The sequence below is a fragment of the Lonchura striata genome, chromosome 2 (genome assembly GCF_050655825.1).
Source record: "Lonchura striata isolate lonStrDom1 chromosome 2, ASM5065582v1, whole genome shotgun sequence".
Classification (NCBI taxonomy): Eukaryota; Metazoa; Chordata; class Aves; order Passeriformes; family Estrildidae; genus Lonchura; species Lonchura striata.
In genome coordinates, this window is record NC_140704.1 from 157212947 (window position 1) to 157231917 (window position 18971).

An 18971-nucleotide genomic window follows, 5' to 3' on the forward strand; every position below is an offset into this window, starting at 1 on the left:
GATACTGGGGTTTTGGAATGCAGGGATTTTGGGATGTCGTGTTACAGCAGCTGGGACTTTGGGATGCAGGGATTTTGGGATGTTGCATCTACAGCAACTGGGATTTTGGGATACCGTGTCTACAGCAGCTTTGGTGCTGTCTTTGGCAGCCCCGAGCTTTCAGAGGTAGCTGCACAAATCCCTGAGCAGCTCTGTTTGGCTCTGGTGCTTATGGAAAACACCCCAAAAATGCAGGGGTAGGCACGGGACCTTCATCCTTCCTTCCTTCCAGGCCGGGCGGGGCCTGGAGCAGCCCGGGCCAGGGCAGATGTCCCTGCCCAGGACAGGGCTGGCACCGGACGGGCTTTAAGGCCGCTCCATCCCAAACCCCGGCAGAGCCCCCGGGGCCGGGCGGGGCGGGGCGGGCGCTCGGCAGCGCCGGCAGCTCGTGCTGCCGCCTGCTGGCGGCACCCGGAACTGCAGCCGGAGCGCGGCTTGCCCGCGCTCGCTGCTGCCCTCCGGTGGACAATGCCCGAAGCGCAGCTCCCGGAGACGAGCGGGCAAAGCGGGATAATCCCTGATCTGACAGGAAAAAGAGTTTCCTGAGCGAAACACCGAGGGTTTTCATAAATAAATGGGTAGTTGTGCCTCTCTCCCCGAGCTTCGGGCTGCTCTATAATCTCAGAAATGCCAACAGACCCCAACGAGCAGCACCTGTTCCGAGCTCCTCCCAAGCTTATCAGGAACACAATCTGCTCCCAGGAATTCCTGCTGGATAACGAGCTCCTCCTTTAACAACCAGCCTTGGGAACTCATTTTTCTTGCCTGAAGAACAACTCAAGTGGAACATTTTCACTGTCAAACTTTCAGAGAGAGCTCCTGACCCGAATTGCAGCTGGGATGGAAAACGACGATGGCCGAAGTCCACCCTCTCTGTAACCCTGTCCCTGCCCTGAGCCCTTCCTGAGCTCCAGGGACATTTCTCAAGCTGTAACCCTGCCCCTGTGCATCCCCTGTGCCCCTCCTGTGCACACAACACCTGCCCCTGCCTGCTGCCAGCTCCTCAGGTCACTTTTTGGGGTGTGACTGCACTGCAGCAAACACTGGGTTCACCCCACTGCCATGGTCAGGGACACTTTCCACTAGACCAGGCTGCTCCAAACCCCATCCCACCCTGGCCTAGAGCCCTTCCAGGGACGGGGCAGCCTCCACCTCCCTGGGAGAGAAGGAGAACATCGATATGGATCTGGTCCATAAATATATTTTACGGATCCTTGTGACAAGAGCTCAAAGCCCTCAGTGCTTCCACTGCCAGAAGGATTTGGTTGTTTCCCTGTTTGGTTCCTCCAGGTCAGGGCCGAGTGGTTTGGGGTCAGTGGCCTGCCCTGACAGGTGAGCCGGGTAGGCTGTCCCTGCGGCGCCGTGCCGCTGTGGGCAGTGCTGCCCGCTGGGCACACTGGCTCTCCCGGAGCAGCTGCTCCTGCTGGTCTTGCAGTTGGATTCTGGTGTCTTTGAGGAGCTGGCAGTGCTGGAGGAGGCCGAGCAGCTCATGGCGCAGGAGCCTGTTCTCGGCTTTCACCTGTTCCACGTGCTGGATCAGAGCCTGCAGCGCCACCTCTTCTGCTCCCCAGGTGAGCTGCTGCATCCTCTGCTGGAATTCCTGTTCGCAGTCAGCCTTTTCCTGCAGGAACCTGCTCCTGATGGCGTGGGTTTCCTCAGCGCAGCGTATCCTGGTGACCCGCAGCTCCTTCTCCAGCGCCTTCACCTTCTGCTCTGCCTGCACCTTCTGCTCCCTGTAGGGCTGCAGCTGCTGCAGCTCCATGTCCAGGTGTGAGGCCTCGGCCTCCGTGTCCTTCAGGGCGCTCCTCACCTGCTGCTCTTTGCCAGCGTAGCGTGGCACCAGCTCCTCCTTCTGCGCCTGGATCTGAGCCAGGTCTCGGCAGTTCTGGTCGTTCAGGGTGATGAGCATGCCCGGCGGGTCCTGGCTGAGCTTGGCCCCGCAGCACAGGTAAGACTGACTCTGCTCCCGAGTGCCCTGGGCTTCCTTTTCCAGGTGTTTGCTGCCCTGCAGGAGCTGCTCCGCTCTTCCCAGGTAGGTGTCCAGGTGCTGTGTGAGGACCTTGCATTCCTCCTGCAGGTGCAGTTTCCTCTCCCGGATGGGATCCTCCGCGTCACTTGTTTCTTGGGGTGCCTCCTCATCCTTGCTCTTTGTTTTGGATGCCATATCCCAACCAAACTGTAAAACTGAAACAGAGGGAAAAAACACCAGCTCAGAGAGAACGGTTTTGCCCCGGTCCTGCCCTCAAGTTTCCAACTGGTATTTCCAGCAGCTCAAATGTTTGACTCAGAACTGTTTGGTGCCATTCCTGGATTTGCATTTCCCATCCCAAATTGCCTCAGGAGAAAACCAAGAATGCACATTTTTAAAGATTTCACTTTTTTTGCCATATAGGGTTGGGATATTCCTGTAGTTTGGAGGGAAAAGTACAATTCTGCCCCATTCCTCCCTCACAAATTCCAGTGTTTGAAGAGGCAGCTGCATCCCAAACCAGTATCTCCTGTCCAAAGCCAGTATCTCACATCCCAATTTCAGGAGAGTCTCTTTTTAAAAAATACTTGTCAGCATTAATTTAATGAGATGCAGGTTTGTAAATGGTTTTTAAGCATTAATTTCAGGATTGGCTGAATTTCTGAACTATTTATTCATGTAGAATGCTGGAATTCAGGATTTAGAGCTGGAGTTTGAAGGTTTTAGTGAATATTTGTAATTACAAATCCTCACTTCCTAATACAGTTCATGTAAATTCCTAAGGAAAAAAAATACTAAATTCTAGAACATGGGTGAAAAACAGGATAAATCCACTAAAATCCCAGCCCTGGCTGCAGTGATATGGGGAATTTCAGGGGGTGGGTGCAGGGGATGTGTGAGGGTCAGAGAATTCCCACGTGCCCATGGGAAAAGGACAAAGTAGGGGTTGTATAAAATGTGGTGTTTTAAGGCACTGACCTTCCTCGCTCCCAGGTTTTCCCAGGTCCCGGTGCTCCCGGTTTGCTGCTGGCCCTGGAGCCCGTGTGTTTGAGCTGTGTCCATGGAGATGAGGTCACAGGGGGAAGGCTGCAGAGGGATCCCACCCCCAGCCAGGTTCCACTGCGGGATCTGATCCCCGGGGAGGCTCCAGGGGGATCCTATCCCCTGGCCAACTCGGTCAGCAGCACCCCAGAGCCTTCCCAGATTTCCAGCCACTGTCCCAAGCCTGGAGCCTTCCAGGGGTTGTGACCCCGGGGCAGGACGCGGCACGCGGCCAGGCTGACCCTCACACCCCTGGCCGGTGTGAAACAGCCATGAAACAGCACTGGCCCAGTACTGAGCCCAGGGAGTCCCTGGTGCCAGCCCCAGCTGGATGTGGCCCCTTCCCCCCCACTCCCCAGGCCCAGCCAGGGGCAGCCAGGTTCTCCAGGAGAACACTGTGGGAAACGCTGCCAAAGCTTTTCTGGAGTCCGGGCAAACACATCCACAGCCTTGTCCTCAGCCACTGAGGAGGTCACTGTGGCACAGAGGGAGGCCAGCTGGGCCGGGCAGGACCTGACTGCCCCAACCCTGGCCTGGCAGGACCTGGCTGGGCCTGCCTGTCCCAAACCCAGCCTGGCAGGACCTGCCCATCCCAAGCCCAGCTTGGCTGGACCTGCTCCCCATTGTCCTGCACGAGCTGCGTAAGGACATGAGCTGTGGAATGGTACAAGCTGTGGAATGACATGAGCTGGGTAAGGACACGAGCTGTGGAATGATATGAGCTGGGTAAGGACACGAGCTGTGGAATGACACGAGCTGTGGAATGACATGCTCTGGGTAAGGACACGAGCTGGGTAAGGACACGAGCTGTGGAATGATATGAGCTGGGTAAGGACACGAGCTGGGTAAGGACACGAGCTGTGGAATTATATGAGCTGTGTAAGGACACTCCGGACCATCTGTTCCATGCCCTTTCCAGGCACCAAGGGCAGGCTGGAACTCCTGCAGCCTCCTCCTGGCCGGGATTGTGGGTGGGCATCACGTTGGCACCTTCAGGCATCCTCCAGAGCTCTCTGAGCAGCCAGGATGGTGATAACGATGGACAGCAGCTGGGTAAGCTCTCCCTCAGACACGCCTTGTGCCAAACCCTCGGGCCTTTGGCAGAGCTGCAATTCTTGTCTTTGTCCCTGCAAAGATCCTGCACATCTGCTGAGGATCAGGGGGGGGTCACTGAAACCATCCTCACGGCATCATGGGTGTGAAAAATGCACATTTTATGATTGGCTTTTCACAAATGTTACAATTAATATTATATGTGTAATGTTAGAAAGTTATGCTGTATTCTCTTAAGTAGTGTGTTAAATATAGTTTTAGTTTATAACACAGTGTTAAAAGAGAAACTCTGTGATGTAAGATTTTTTTTTAGTAGCTCAAGAAAAGGGATAAAATAATCAAGAAACTCTTGGCACAGAGATAACAGCGACAGAGCACATAAAGAGTTACAGCCTCCTTATTGGAAAAGACAAACAATCTTCCAGATTCTCTCTGTCTTTATGGAACCACCAGGATTAAGGGGAAGAAGTTGACAAAAAGCAGAAAAATTCTTAATTTGCAAGGAATTTATGCATCATGTATGAGATATATGAATATGCAATAGGCTGTTGCTTTTAAGGGTTATTCCTTTGTTCACAAGGCGTTTTTGGCAGCTTATTGCCCAAAAACATACAGACGTCTGTAATTCTTTGCTTTTTATTGCCTCGTAGTCCTAATCATCATTGTCCAAATTTTTCTTATTCTAATTTTATTACTATTTTTACATAAAATAAATAAAATAAACTTTTAAAATTTTTAAAAAGTGACTGGCATTTTTCACAGAAGATAAAGAGTGACAAAGCAGCCAGGAAACGGTGAAAGCGGTGGGCAAAGGACAGGGAGGACTACAGCGTCCTGAGACAGCCCAGAGGCAACGACCGCCTTTGCATTTTGGCTTTTGTCACGACCGCCTTTGCATTTTGGCTTTTGTCGCGGGGCAGCACCGGGGACACACGGCTCTGGTCCGCCCGCTGTGCCCGGTGCCGGGAGAGGCGGCGGCGGCGCCCGCTCATCGCCTCCCGGTGCCAGAGCCGGTGCGGCCAGCGCCGCTCCCTGCCCGCGCCGCCGGAGCCGACTCCGTTTCCCAGGACTCCATTTCCCCTTTCCCAGAACTCCATTTCCCGTTTCCCAGGACTCCATTTCCCCTTTCCCAGAACTCCATTTCCCGTTTCCCAGGACTCCGTTTCCCAGGACTCCATTTCCCCTTTCCCAGAACTCCATTTCCCGTTTCCCAGGACTCCGTTTCCCAGGATCCCCTTTCCCAGGACCCCATTTCCCGTTTCCCAGGACTCCATTTCCCGTTTCCCAGGACTCTGTTTCCCAGGATCCCCTTTCCCAGGACCCCACTTCCCGTTTCCCAGGACTCCGTTTCCCAGGATCCCCTTTCCCAGGACTCCGTTTCCCAGCGCACCCGCGGAGCGCGGCGCGGCCGGGAGCGGCTGCAGGCCAGGGCGGAGAGCGGAGCGGGGGCGCTGCCGCAGCGGGAGCGGCGCGGCCCGGCCCGGCCCCCGCACATCCGGGCGCTGCCGCAGGCCCGGCGCGTCCCGTCCCGGCTCGGCCCGGCCCGGCGCGATGCTGCGCTGCATGCCGCCGCTCTGGCGCTGCAACCGGCACGTGGAGGCGCTGGACCGGCGGCACTGCTCGCTGCAGGCCGTGCCCGAGGAGATCTACCGCTACAGCCGCTCGCTCGAAGAGCTGCTGCTGGACGCCAACCAGCTCCGCGAGCTGCCCAAGGTGAGCCCCGCCGCCGCCGCCCCGCGGCTCCCGAGCGCGCCCGGCCCGGCCGGGGCCGCTCCGGCCCGCGGGGCCGCCCGAGCGCTGCCCCGGCCGAGCCCGGTTCAGCCCCGGCCGAGCCCGGCGCCCTCCCCGTGCTCCGGGGCCGGCACCGAGCGCTTCGGCCGCGGGTCCGTGCGGTCAGCACCGGCTGGGGAGGAGCCCCTGTGGGTCGGGATAAAGGGGTCCCCTCCCGTGTTTACCCTGCGACGGGCACAGCCGCTGCCAAGTAAAGCGCAGCCTGAATTAAAAAACTCTGGTCTGATCAGTAAGCTGCAGAAAGTGCCGAGTAAGTTAATTAAAAGCGATAGAAGTGCTTTGCAGTTGTGATCATAGGGCTACAGAGATGCTCCAAGAGCTGGAGCATCTCTGTCATGAAGGCAGGCTGGGGGTGTTTGGCCTCAAGAAGAGAAGGTCTGGGGAGACGTTAGAGCTCCTTGCAGTGCCTAAAGGGGCTCCAGGAGAGATGGAGAGGGACTTGGGACAAGGGGGAATGGCTTCCTCCTGCCAGAGGGCAGGGTTGGAGGCGTTATTGGGAAAAAATTAATTCCCGAAGGGTGGTGAGGCCCTGGCAAAGGGTGCCCAGAACAGCTGTGGCTGCCCCTGGGTCCCTGGAAGTGTCTAAGGCCAGGCTGGACAGGGCTTGGAGCAGCCTGGGGTAGTGGAAGGTGTCCCTGCCTATGGACAGGGACACAGTCCATATGCATTTCCCCCTGTGGAAGGGGGGTGGGACTTGGTGAGTTTTTAAGATCCCTTCCATTCCAGAGCATTCCTGGGGCTCCAGCCTGTGCTTGCAGCTTCTGCCGCCATTCTGTTCAGCGCAGAGCAGGAGCACCTGGATAAGCCCTCCGTGTGCTGTTCCATGCCACCGTAATCCCTGCAGAGGCACAGGACCAAGATCTGCCCTGCTGCCAGCCTGGCCCAGCATCTCGTGACTCGCCAGGGTTTGCTTTTGCAGGGCAGGGCGTTGGTTGGGTCCTGGAGTACCCTCAGCAGGAACCCAAGCCGTGGGGTTCCCGTTCTGCCTCGTAATCTGGCACACAGGATGCTGCAGGTGGGAATTTGAGCCTGCCTCTTGGGAAGGAAAAGGCCTTGAGACAGGAACTGGGCTGCAAGATACTCCAGAGGAAGTTTTATTGTGTATCCCCTTTGGAAACTGAGTGATTTTTAAAAGTTATTGGAGTTCTGCCTGTGCAAGAGAGAGAAGGTGTTTGACTGCCATGTGTTTGGAGAGATGCTCTTCAGGGAATGTAGACTGAGTTGTGTTTATTAAAAAAATTGAGAATTGAGGTCATTGGCTTTCAAGGTTTTTGTTGAACACTGACATGTTATGGAATTTGCCATCAAATCTAGATAAAATAAACCCTTACAAAGCAGAAACTCAGTTTTGATTCAGGCCGGAGCAGTTTGGTTCAGTTTTGTTAAAACATACAAACACACAGTTGGTGCAGCTGCACCTGAGTAGCTTCTCTTGTGTGAAAGCAGCAGCTCCTGCTCTGGTATTTTTGGGTTCTGTTTGTCTTTCCTGCTGGTCCCTTCCTGAGCCCCAGTGGGCTGGGCTGCCTGTGGCATTCAGCTGTGAGGTTGTTCAGGTGTGCAGACACCAGTGTGAGACTCGGCTCTTCTCTCAGGTAGTTCAACATCTTTTTGTGCTTCAGGCGCGGAGATTTCCCCAAACCACTGGAAAATGTGTGTTATGGGCAGGCTGGGACTGGGTGTAAGTCTGTCTGCAGAGGAGGTGATTGTGGCACACCCATGGAGGAGAACCTGTTGGTCCCTGTGCTCTCAGCTTCATGTGCCCTGCTGAGCAGTCAGAGCCTGGCCTCGTGCTGCACTGGACCCCTGGAACTGGGACACACCGGGCTTTGTGAGCTTGGATGAGCATCTTTTGGATTATAAATGCAAATTTTATATAGAGTTTTTGCTTGGCCTGTGATCATGTGGATGCCATCCCACCTGCGGTGGCAGGTGCTATGTGCCTGACCTCAGTGCCCTCCTGAGCCACCCAAGGAGCTTCTGTGTCACAGAGCTGTGGTACCTGTTCAGCTTGGAGCATCAGAGTTCTTGCCATGACCTGTCCTGGGCTCACAGGCTCCTCTCTGACCGGCCAGTTCCCCTTTTGGAGTGTTCTGGCAATTTGTTAGAGGAACAAATTGAACAGAACAGTGAGATCCTGGTCCTGTGGTCTCAGAAGAGGGACAGAGAATGGGCAGCAGCAAAGGGTGTGACCAAACCCAGTGTATAACAGCTTTGCATAAGGGAGGTGAACACTTTCAGGGTGTCTCCATCTCTCTGGGAAAGATGGTGGGACGTAGAGCCATTCCCCATCCCATAGCAAAGGCCTGGAGTGTGGATGATGGCCCAGAGGAGTGGACAGGGAGCAGCTGCTGCTGGCAGGAGAGCACTGAGTGAAACCAAAAAGGGCTCAGCTCAGAGCAAATGAAGTCATTCTTCATGCAAAATGTAGTTTAACTGAACTGTGGAACCACTTGGCACGTGACATAACAGTGGTGTGGGTTAATGTGAGCTCAGGAGAGGAGAAAAGAGCCAGAAATGAGGCTCTGCAGAGACACATTGTGTGGGAGAGGGCTGAGGGCTTTCTCTGGCCATGCTGGTGTCAGCCCATCCCCAGCCAGACCTCAATGCCCTCACAAGGCAGGTGGACATCAGATGCCTCCTGAAGGGAGACAAGCAGAGCAGCCCAAATGCTGCTCCTGAGAACAGCCAGGGAGTTTGTGGGTGCCAGAGGCACTGAGCCTTGGAGACATGCTGGGCAGAGAAAGCAGAATGCTGTCCCTCCCTTCCCAGCTCCTCCAGGTTCCATGGCTGGTGCCATGGCTGGTCCAGAGGCACGTGAGGAGGAAATCTCCAGTTGGTGGAACAAGGAAGCAGGTTTGATCCACCTTAGGTGTGACCCAGTGTGTGTCTTGAAGGTTCATGTTCACCATGCTTTCCTGAGCTGTGCCAAGCTGCCTTTGGTCTCAAGCACACAGATCACTACAGGAAGGGCTTTTTTTGAGGATATTCTGTTGTCAGGGACAGATACCTAAGGCAGGAGTAGGAATCTGTGTAGTATGAGGTGAATATGGCAATGAAAATGGAAAATAAGTTGCCCTTCCATCCGGAAGAGGGAAGGTGGGAAGGCTGGGTTTAGACACACGCTGTCTCTGGATGGTGGTGGGAAAGCTCTTTGGCTGGGTTAGGGGGAGATTTTCCAGGTGAGGAGCCCTTCATGGAAACAAGGCTTTTTTGGGAGAGAGACCCTGGGAGGGGGGTTTGTGCTTATCATAAGGTGGAGAAAGCACAGCATGCTTGTTTCACAGGATGGGGCTGCACGTGCCCGTTCCCTGGGAGAAGGTCTGAAGGACACAGGGATGTGCCTGTGAAGATCTGTCAGAAAAGTGGGAATGAGACAGCATGCACAGCCTTGGGCAGCAAGTTTGAGGGCTCAGTATTTCACCTGTTTCAGAAATGTGGGATCGCTTGCTCTTTCTGTGGCACTGTTTTCCTCTGCAGGATTTCCAGTGCCCTTTGTGCTGCTGCTGTGCTCCAGATCCAGTGGGATGCTCTGCCCATCTCCTGGGAGTTTTGAGCGACACTGCTGTGCCTTCCTCGCTACTCCCTTCCCAACTGCAGGAGTCAGCCTGTTTCTCTCCATCCTGCAGGGCCATGTCCTCTTCTGGCTGTTCTTGCTTCTTTGCCACCTGTCCCTTGTGGAAACTTGCCTGCTTTGCGACTAAATTTCCCCAAACTGCTTGGGCAATTTGAAGGGATAAATTAAATCTGTGTGGGAGCATCAGCTGCCCCATTGTAGGGATTTGCTGCTGGGGCAATACCACATGATTTAATGGAAAATGAGAAATTCCCTTTGATAAGCTGCCTGTGCTTCCCACGAGGGTGTCTGTATTCCAGAGGTGGAAAAGACTGGCTCTGTGCTGACTTCCGGTACGCCTCTCTTGCAGAGAGTGCAGGATCTCTGCAGGAGCAGGGTGGAGAGCAGTTTTGGTGGTGAGGGTTTTGGAAGTACAGCTGGCTAAATCACTGTGTTGGAGCTGCATTAGACCTCAGTCATCCAGGGCACTCCTGAGCACTTGAGAAGCACAGGTCTCACTCACCAGGAAGGAATGTATACATTCCGTGGAATTTGGGGAGGTGGCAAATGGAGCCGGTCACAACCCAGAAGGATCCAGAGACTCTTGGTGTGCTTTTGGAGGAGTGCTCCAGTTTGGAGTGTGGGGAGGGAGGTTGGAGGAAGCCTGGGTGGAGCAGGGCTGGTAGGACCTGGTGTAGGAGGACAGGAGGGTGGAGCTGAGTAGGAACTGAAATCCTGAACAAGTCTGTGCAGAGGGAGGAGACCTGGTGTGTCAGCATGAGTGTGCCCAGGGACAGGATGCTTGGACACCTGCTGGGGAGTGCTGGGCTGGAGGTGTCTGAGGCTGTGGGCTGTGCAGAGGGGAAAGCCCAGGGCTGGCTCTGGTCCTGGGGGTTTAAGCACCCAGTGCAGAAAATGCTCTTCTCAGTGCCCAGTGAGCTGATACCCCCCTGCCCTGGAAACTGTGGGAGGCACTGGGGAGAGGAGCCCATTTCTGTCCAGGGCAGGTCCTGCCCTGTTTGGGCTTGTTGCCGTTTGCATCATGGCAAGGCCCTTTGAAACTGGCCTGGTTTCAGCAGTTCCTCCTGTTTGGCTGCCAAAGCCTAGGGTGAGAGCATGTCCAGAGCCAGGATCCCGCTGGGAACCAGGATCCCGCTGGGAATCAGGATCCCACTGCAGCTGGGAGCCAGGATCCCACTGGGAATCAGGATCCCACTGCAGCCGGGAGCCAGGATCCTGCTGGGAATCAGGATCCCGCTGGGAATCAGGATCCCACTGCACCTGGGAGCCAGGATCCCACCAGGAATCAGGATCCCACTGCACCTGGGAGCCAGGATTCCACTGGGAATCAGGATCCCACTGCGCCCGAGAGAAGCTTGAGGCCATGCCTGTCACTCTCCCAAAGCAAAAAGGGGCCTCGCAAAGCTAATTAAGAGCAGCTTTTAATTTCCTGGCATGTGAAGGCTGTAAGGAGGATCTTGGGGTTTATTTACTTCCATGGAAGAGTAAAGCTTCTCCTTCTAATCTCTCTGCACTAATAGCCCTTCCCTGAGAAAGTCAGGGAGCCAGGAATGCTCCCTGTGTGGAGCCAACCTTGGAGTCTGCCGAGGCTTGATGTGGGGTGAGCACCTCCTCTTGCTCTGGATGGGGTTCTTCCCATACCAGGCCATGTCAAAGCTGCAGCTGCATTTGTTTAACAAAACCAGCCAACAAACTGGTTTCACTTGCTGGTTGTGAGACTTGTGTGTGGAGCTGGCGTGGCTCTCGGTGCTTTGCAGGAGCTCAGGAGTCCTGTGGGTTACTGGAACAGCTGGATGTGTGTTTGTCTCCAAAAGCTGTGTATTCTGCATTGCTGCTGTCCAGAAGTTAGAATAAGTGCAGGCTATCTCCCCTGCAGCCTCCCCTGGTGACAGCAGAGGTGTAGGATCTGTTCTGGTTTGGCAGCAGCCAAACAAAAGCTCAGTCATGGAGAAGAGAGCTGATAAAACTCTTGGATGTGCAATTCATGGATATACAAACAGGGAACAGGAAATAGGTGCACAGATGGATTTTGTGCTTGAGGTCTGTGAGAGGGAACTGACTGTCAGTATTCAGTTCTCTGAGCTCCCAGGTGTGTTCAGGTCTGTGGGATGGGTGTGGCTGTGCTGCCCAGCCTGTGTCTCCCCACCAGCTCGGGTCTTGAAGGAGGTTCAGGTGTGTGGAACAGGAGGTGCAGAAGCAGCTGGGCAGTAGAGAGGTTTTTAGTGGAGTAAAAAGCTGATGAAAATTCAGGTAGCCATGGTTTGAATGGCTCTGCCTGTTAGCAGATCTTCCTTGGCATTGGTTTGGTACCTGCAGGGAGGTTAGAGTGGAAGCACCTGCTCAGTCCTTCCCAGGCTGTTACAAACCTCTCTATAGTCTCTCTTGGGTGGTTTAGCACCTGCTCCATGTGTGGTGCTGCCAGCTGAGTTCGGGTGTGCCCCTCTGGGGTTCCTGCTGTTATTGGGGTGGTTGCCTGTGCCAGGTGCCCAGCCTCAGCTGCTGTTCCCCACACTGCTCTGAAGCCTGGATGTGGCATTGCAGAGGCCCTGCCTGCTCCTTCCTGGTGTCTCGAGTTTCCTTTGGCTGATGCTGAGTATCTGCCAGGAAGGATTAGTTCATTGATGGCTGGAGGTAGAGGCAGGGCTGGGTTAACTCTTCAGCTCTCCTCTGGCCTGTTCTGTGTGTTTCCTGCATTTTGGAGCCCTGTTTTGCCATCTCCCTGGCAGGAGCATGGTGAATGGAAGGGGTGCTGTGTTGCTGTGTGCTGGGCAGGGGGATATGGCATCACAGCACCTCTCTGGGGTCTGGCTCCTAGGTCATTCCTTGTTTAGGGCATTTTCTGGGCTATATCTGAGCTGTTCTCCTGGGAGCTGCTACAGCACTTTCTTCCTTGTCCTCTTCCTGCTCAGGGGAGGTGTTTGGGCACACTTAACTCTTCCTCAAGACTTCTCCAAACCCCCAGATGTGCTTTCCTGCACCCCAAGGGTACAGGCTGCCATGGAATCCCCCACTTCGCATCAGTTGCTGGGTTTGGTCTCATTGCCTTGTCTTGGATTCCTAGTTTCAGGGTTAGACCAGTTTGTTGGGGTTTTTTGGTGGTTTTAAGGTGCCTCACTGTGCTGGAATTGTATCTGTTGGATAAACCTACTTTTGATTTCTGCCTCTGGAAAACACAATCTGATTGGAAACAATTGCAACAGGTTATTGTATAATACAACTCTTGGCATTTTCCCCTTTGCTAATAGCTGTGGCATAGAGATCAGTCAATTACTTTTTGTAATTGCAAGCTGACCCTTCTTTTCTGAGAGGATGGTGTGGAAGTGGATGGTGTCCCTTGGCTGGATGGGAGCAGGGGATTCCTTAGGTGAGCCAGGGAGGGGCCTGGCTGGGAAGACCTAAGTGCTCAGGCAAATCAGAAAGGGGTAGAGGTGCTTGGGCAGTACCTGTGGTGTACTGGGTTTGGCTGCTTCTCCCACACCCAGGGTGCTGTCTGTGAAATGATCTTCAGATTAATGATTTGCAGTAGTCACAGAACCACTGAGGCTGGAGAAGACCTTCAAGATCGAGTTCTACCTTTGACTGAACACAATTTTGTCAACTAAGCCACAGCACTCAGTGCGGTGATTATTTCATATATTCCATTTCATATATTTCAATGGAAAGTGCCCCAATGCCCTGTGCCTGCCACAGGGAGTTCTGGTCCTTCCTTTCTTGCTCTGTCCCACTGCAAAGACCAGGGTGGAGGCTGTGAGTGCTGGGATCATGGTCAGGGCCCCTCTTCACACAGCCATAATCTGCTGCTGCCTTGTGGAAGATCAGCGTGGGAGCATCAATCACTTCCCAGGCCCTCGCAGCATGGGGTGCTAATTGTGGTGTCTTGGTTTAATTCTGGCTCAGGAGTGCCTCTCTGAGGCTGAGGCTGCTTTGTTGTTTAACCTGGAGCAGGGATCCAGGCTGCTCCTGGCCGTGTGCTGTGCTCTGGGATCGCTCCCTGCCCCTGGCTCTGTGCTCTGCCCTGGGATCACTCCCTGCTCCTGGCTCTGTGCTGTGCCCTGGGATCGCTCCCTGCTCCTGGCCGTGTGCTATGCCCTGGGATCCAGGCTTCTCCTGGCTGTGTGCTGCGCCCTGGGATCGCTCCTGGCCGTGTGCTGTGCCCTGGGACTGCTCCCTGCTCCTGGCTGTGTGCTGTGCCTTGGGATTGCTCCTGGCTCTGTGCTGTGCCCTGGGACTGCTCCCTGCTTCTGGCTGGGTGCTGTGCCCTGGGATCGCTCCTGGCTCTGTGCTGTGCCCTGGGATCACTCCCTGCTCCTGGCCGGGTGCTGTGCCCTGGGATCGCTCCCTGCTCCTGGCTCTGTGCTGTGCCCTGGGATCACTCCCTGCTCCTGGCCAGGTGCTGTGCCCTGGGATCGCTCCCTGCTCCTGGCCAGGTGCTGTGCCCTGGGACTGCTCCCTGCTCCTGGCCGGGTGCTGTGCCCTGGGACTGCTCCTGGCCGTGTGCTGTGCTGGGGCAGCTGCTGCCCCGGCCCTTCCGAAGGGAACAGCATTCCTCAGGCCTGCTGCTGTGCCTTAGAAGCAGCAGCTGCCAGAGCCTTTGGCTCCGAGACAGTTCGCTTTGTCTTTGCTGGAATGCATTCCCAACCCTTGAGTACTTTTATATGTTTGCAGCGCATTCCTTAGGGCCCGATACGGGGTTAAATAGTCGGAAATCCGCCGGGCTGTGAGGGGAGGGCTGGGGAGGCAGTGTGGGCTGGCAGGGAGCAGCCTGCTGGGGCTGCCCTGCTCTTCCTGCTGCCTCCAGTGTGGGCAGGAGCATGTGGGGCCATTCCTCTGGGTGCTCCCAGTGCCCCTGCCCCACCTCACCGGCCCCTCTGTGCCTCTCCTGCTGTGGGCACACCAGGAGAGTGAGTCCTCTCTGTCCTCTCCTCCTGCCCTCTGCCGTGGCTCTGCCTGCAGAGCTGAGTGTGGCTGGCACATCAGTGATGTGTCCTGGGGACTCTTTGAATTGCCACCTTTCAGGTGTTGGTGACCGTGTGTCTGCAGCCAGAGTTCACTAGCCCAGAGCTGGTTTGGGATCTGGCTAGAAATGCTGTGAGGAGGGGAGGAGACACTCGTGGGGTGAGAGGCAGCTGGGAAGATGTGGTGTTGGGGGTGAGCTGGTCTGTGTCCACTGCCTGAGGTGGCTCAGCCCAAGTCCCTGGGCACTGCAAGTGGCTGTGGTGCCCTCCCTGTGGCACCAGGGGTGCTCCTGGGGCTAGGTGGTGGCTGCTCTGCTGGAGCTCCAAAGTGATGTTCCCACTTCTCAGCAGTGTGGCAGCTTGTTTGACCTCAGCTCATGTTAATTCAGTTATCCTCATCAGATTTCACTGATTCTTCTTGAATTGAGCTGTTCTGGGAATAACCATTGCCTTCCTGGTTTCTGTCTGTAGGGAGAGGTGTCTCTGCTCTGTTACCTCGAGGTGCTGGGCTCTGCTAGAAGTGAGTCCTGCTCTGCTGAGGGAGCTGTGCAGCCTCTGGAGCTGGGCCCGTGCTGCCCAGCCGTGGCACACAGGTCTGGCTGGTTCTGTGGCCTCACCTGTGCCATGCTGCCTTTGAGCATGGTGCCTGGGAAGTGCTGGGTTTAACTTGTAGCTGATCAGCTCCTGGCTGTTCTGCTTTCCAGTTGCTGCTTCCAGCTCCTCCTGACTCTGTCCCAGGCTGGATTTGCCCAGAGACAACACCGGCACAGGTGTGAAGTCTCTCAGCACACCTGTGGAAGGAGGGGCCCAGGTCTCTTCACACTTCACCTGCCTGTAGGTGTCTGAGAGGGGCTGGGTGTCCCAGTGCCCAGCTGTGGAGCACGCAGCAGGCTCTGCTTCCTCCAGGGACAGGAGGAAGATGTCAAGCCCATGTTTAACCAGGAAAATGGGAAGAAACACAAGGCTCAAGTACATGAGCTGGTTTTGCTGCCAGCATTTGAAGAGCTGCTGTGTTGCACTGCAGACAGACAGATGGACAGACACCTGCCTGCAGTGCAGGGTCCCAAGCATTCATCTGGCCTGGAGACAAACTCAGAACTCATCTAGGAGCCCAGCCCACGGTGGCATAGGAGGCAGGCCCTATTGCTCGTGAATCACAAGGATGATTGTAATTATTTTCCTGCTGCACAGTCTGATCCTGCCTTAATTAAATACGTGTTGTCCTGCTGGAAGCAGGGACTGCTCTAGCAGGGCTGGACAGGTGGACTTGAAATTCTCTGAAGAGAAATGAGATGTGAGGAGGTTGAGGAGCACCTTAGCACAGGTGCTTCCAGGGTTGGAAGGGTTGGCAAAACCTCTGCCTTGGAGCCCTTAGCTTGTGTTGGAGGGGTGGTCACACAACAGGCACTGCTGGGCCGCTTGGTCCCTGAAGAAAAGCACCTGCTGCCAGCACTGCTGGCTCAGGGCTGGTGTCTCGGGGCAGCCTGGCTTGTCACAGGTTGTTTTTGAGGAACAGGAGTGTGGGAAGATGGGTTGTAAAAGAATAGAGGTGGTGCTGAAGGCAATCTCAACCCTGATGAATTGCAGCTGTACTAATTAATTACCAAAGAGTGGGAACAGCCTTGCCCTTAATAGGTCACAGCTGTGTCCAATGAGGATGGGTGTTACAAAAGAGGGGGTTAACTGGTTGAGAGTATGTTAGAGTTTGCTGGCTGTGCTGTGAGGAGGAAGGGTCAGGGTGTGCTGTGCGGGACAGACAGGGTCAGGTGGCTGGGTAAGGGACAGGAAGGAGTTAGCTGGTCCTGCAGAAGGAAGAGGGAAGGAGAGAAAGAGTCAATATTGTGTGAAGCTGTCCAGGAAGTTTACAGAGAAGGTATGAGAGTTTTTTTCACTGTAGGATAACAAACTGATGGTGCCAGTCAGTTTGAGTCCACCGTTGCTTGGTGCCAAGCACCAACACTCATAAATGCTGCCCCATGAGAGAACACCTACAAGAGAGGAGGTGTCTGAGCCCTGCTGTTTGGGCAGCAGAGCTGGGAACACCATGGTGATTTTGGCTATAGAAGCAGAGTCTCTGTCCCTGAGCCAAGGCTGTGTTTGTGGTGTAGAGCAGGTTCCCGATTCCAGCTGTGTAAATTGTCACCACCTGCTTTCAGAGCTGTTGGCCTGAGTGTGAGGTTGTTGTGGCTCTGGGGTTAAGCTGGTGTTTGACTCCTCTTCCCCTGACACGTGTCCTGCTCCACTCCAGTAGTGCTGCTGTTTATTACCTTGAGAGGTTCTGGGGTGTTGCACTGAAACCTGCCTAAAGCCTGCTTTTCTAGGGGGCGGATGTTCCCACAGCCTGTGGTGGCACTGGGCAGCCCCCCGTTCCTGTCTGCTGTTGGCTGGAGGGTCCTGGGCCCGAGGCAGCTCCATGAGCTCTCTGTGTTGAGGACAGCATGGCTCCAAGGAAACCGGTAGAGAAGCTCAGCTGTCTGTCTGTCCTCCTCTCTGTGTCTTGACAGATGGGGCTGGCTCTCCTACAAGTGCAGGTGGGAACACGGGGCTGGCCCTCCAAGGAGAGCACAAGGTGGTGCTGGGGAACAAAGACCCCCCCCACCCCCCATGTCCTAGTTCCCTTCCCAATGGCATTATGACATTAGGCACCAGGTGAAGGGGAGAGCTGGAGCTTAGCCTTGGTTAGCCAGAAACTTTTTTTGTAGCCTCAGGAAAACAAAGGTTTGGAAAAGCGTGGTGGTGCTGACCTGGGAGGGGGGATCAGTCTGCATGCAGACATATTTGGTGTTTTCCAGGTGCCAGGCTCAGCAGCCAAACACTTTCTGTTTCCTTGGCAGTGCAGATGCATCTCCTGCAGGTGGGATGGGAGCACCCAGGGCTCTTGTTGCCACATAGGGTATTGGCACAGGGCTCTGTGGTTGCTGCAGACACCAGCAGGCTGCCATGGGAGCTCAGTGCTTCTGGTGGCTCTGTTCCTGACCCTACCATGCTCCGTCAGTCTGCCCAGGGTGTTCCAGGGCTGTAGCCTGTTCCCTGAGCAGCAGGAGCAGCCCCTGTGCTAGCACAGGGGTGGCTGTGGTGGCCCAGCACTGCCAGCCCCGGAGCCAGGCTGCCTCTCTGTCTCTAATCCTCGTGGCTGCCCTTCCAGGCTGCCCTTGGAATTTTGCGATTTCTGGGAAACAGCATAGCTGAGTGGTGGCTCAGAGGGTTTGTCCTGAGCGTTTTATCCATTGTCCTTTCTCATTTTTTTCATTTTCCACCTCTTGGTCTGACCGAATAAGTGAGTGGGGGGCAGACCAAGGCTCTGCCAAGCATCACGCTGCAGCAGGAGGGAGACGTGGGGGTGGTGTCTGAATTCCTAGCATCACTGGACGCTGTGGTTCTCTTAGATCACCTAACAGCCCCAGCAACCCTTTGTTCATGTCCTGGGGCTCTGCTGCAGCCTCAGCAGTGTTGCTGGGAGCTTCACAGACATATCACATCAGCTGGAGAAACACAACTTGAAGGCTTGGTGATGGCAGAGAGGATGGAACCTACTCCAGATGGTTCCTTAAAGACAGAGGCTGGGCTCAGAAGGCCCTTTGAGATTCTGCTGTGTGAGTACATGTGTGTGACTGCTGTGTGTGTATGTTGCAAGACATTGCTGTGTGTGCACATGCTGCCCCAGGTAGGTGCTGTAGCTGACCTTTCTCTGAGCAGAGCTTGGACTACCTGGGACAACAGATCCCTTCCAGCCCCACCCCCTGCATGGATCTGCATGGATCTCTGTGCTGCAGATTGCCTTCTGGAGCGAGCTGTCCCTGACAGCCTGTCCCTCCTCTGCCTGCACCTTTGCAGTTCTGGAGCTGTTGGTTCTCCAGAACATCCCCTGCTGTCTGGGTGTGCCTGGCAGCTCTGTTCTGGAGTCTGCAGGGCCTGGGACGCCTGCCTGCTGCTGCTTCAGGCTGTGAGGACAGGTGCAGGTCTGTTGGTCAGGACAGGAGGTGGCTGGTGCAGGTTTGGAGCAGGACGGTTGTTTTCCCATGCAGGGGGTGAGGAAGGGGCTCAGGGGTCCTGTTGTCCCTGCTCAGGAGTGGCTCATCTCGTCCTGCTGTCAGCCAGTGCCTCCTCCAGTGCCACCCATCTGTGCTGCTGCTGATGCATCATGCCATGCCGGGGTTGTGAGGGCAGAAGCTCATTCCTGGCTCAGTGGGCATCTCCTTCCCTCTGGGAGCACTCTGCTTTCCTGTGGGCCTGGAACTGTGCCGTGCCCTGCCCTGGCTGAAGTACAGGCGCCCCTCATGATTCCCCAGCTCCCCAGGGGCAGGGACCTCTGTGCTTGTGCCTCTTGCTGGCTGGAAAGCTCTGCCAGTGGGTGCTGGGCATCCTTGAGTTGTCAGGGAGTATCATGTCTGGGGTCAGCCATCGGTGCCTGGGGCTGCCCAGGTGTTCTGCTCAGCAGGAGCCAAAGGTGACTCTGCCAGGGTGCCTGTGCGTGCTGCTGCTGGTGTCCGGTTTCCCAAACCAGCTGAGCCTGTTCTGTTCCTGTGGGTAACCCCAGTCCAGCCCCACA

At 55.4% G+C, this 18971-nt stretch overlaps 2 protein-coding genes across 42 annotated transcripts in view; one reads left to right on the forward strand and one right to left on the reverse strand.

Moving 5' to 3' along the window:
* Positions 1–1224: 1224 nt before the first annotated feature.
* On the reverse strand, positions 1225–3135 carry CCDC166 (coiled-coil domain containing 166). The gene is made up of 2 exons (XM_077781461.2): positions 2987–3135; positions 1225–2223 (listed from the first exon to the last, which is right to left on the reverse strand). The coding sequence occupies exon 2, from the start codon at positions 2201–2203 to the stop codon at positions 1352–1354; it is 852 nt and encodes a 283-aa protein (XP_077637587.1). The 5' UTR covers positions 2204–2223; positions 2987–3135; the 3' UTR covers positions 1225–1351.
* A 2404-nt stretch (positions 3136–5539) lies between these two features.
* The window catches only part of SCRIB (scribble planar cell polarity protein), a 101686-nt gene continuing 88254 nt past the window's right edge, over positions 5540–18971 (forward strand). For 13 of the 41 annotated variants that reach the window (XM_085574056.1, XM_085574058.1, XM_085574062.1 and 10 more), the window contains exon 1: positions 5544–5815. In XM_085574056.1, coding sequence (XP_085430182.1) covers positions 5654–5815 — 162 coding nt within the window. In that variant the 5' untranslated portion in view covers positions 5544–5653. Of the gene's footprint in view, positions 5816–18971 lie in introns of all 41 variants that reach the window. The other 28 variants (XM_085574045.1, XM_031504127.3, XM_085574044.1 and 25 more) reach the window with 6 other exon arrangements.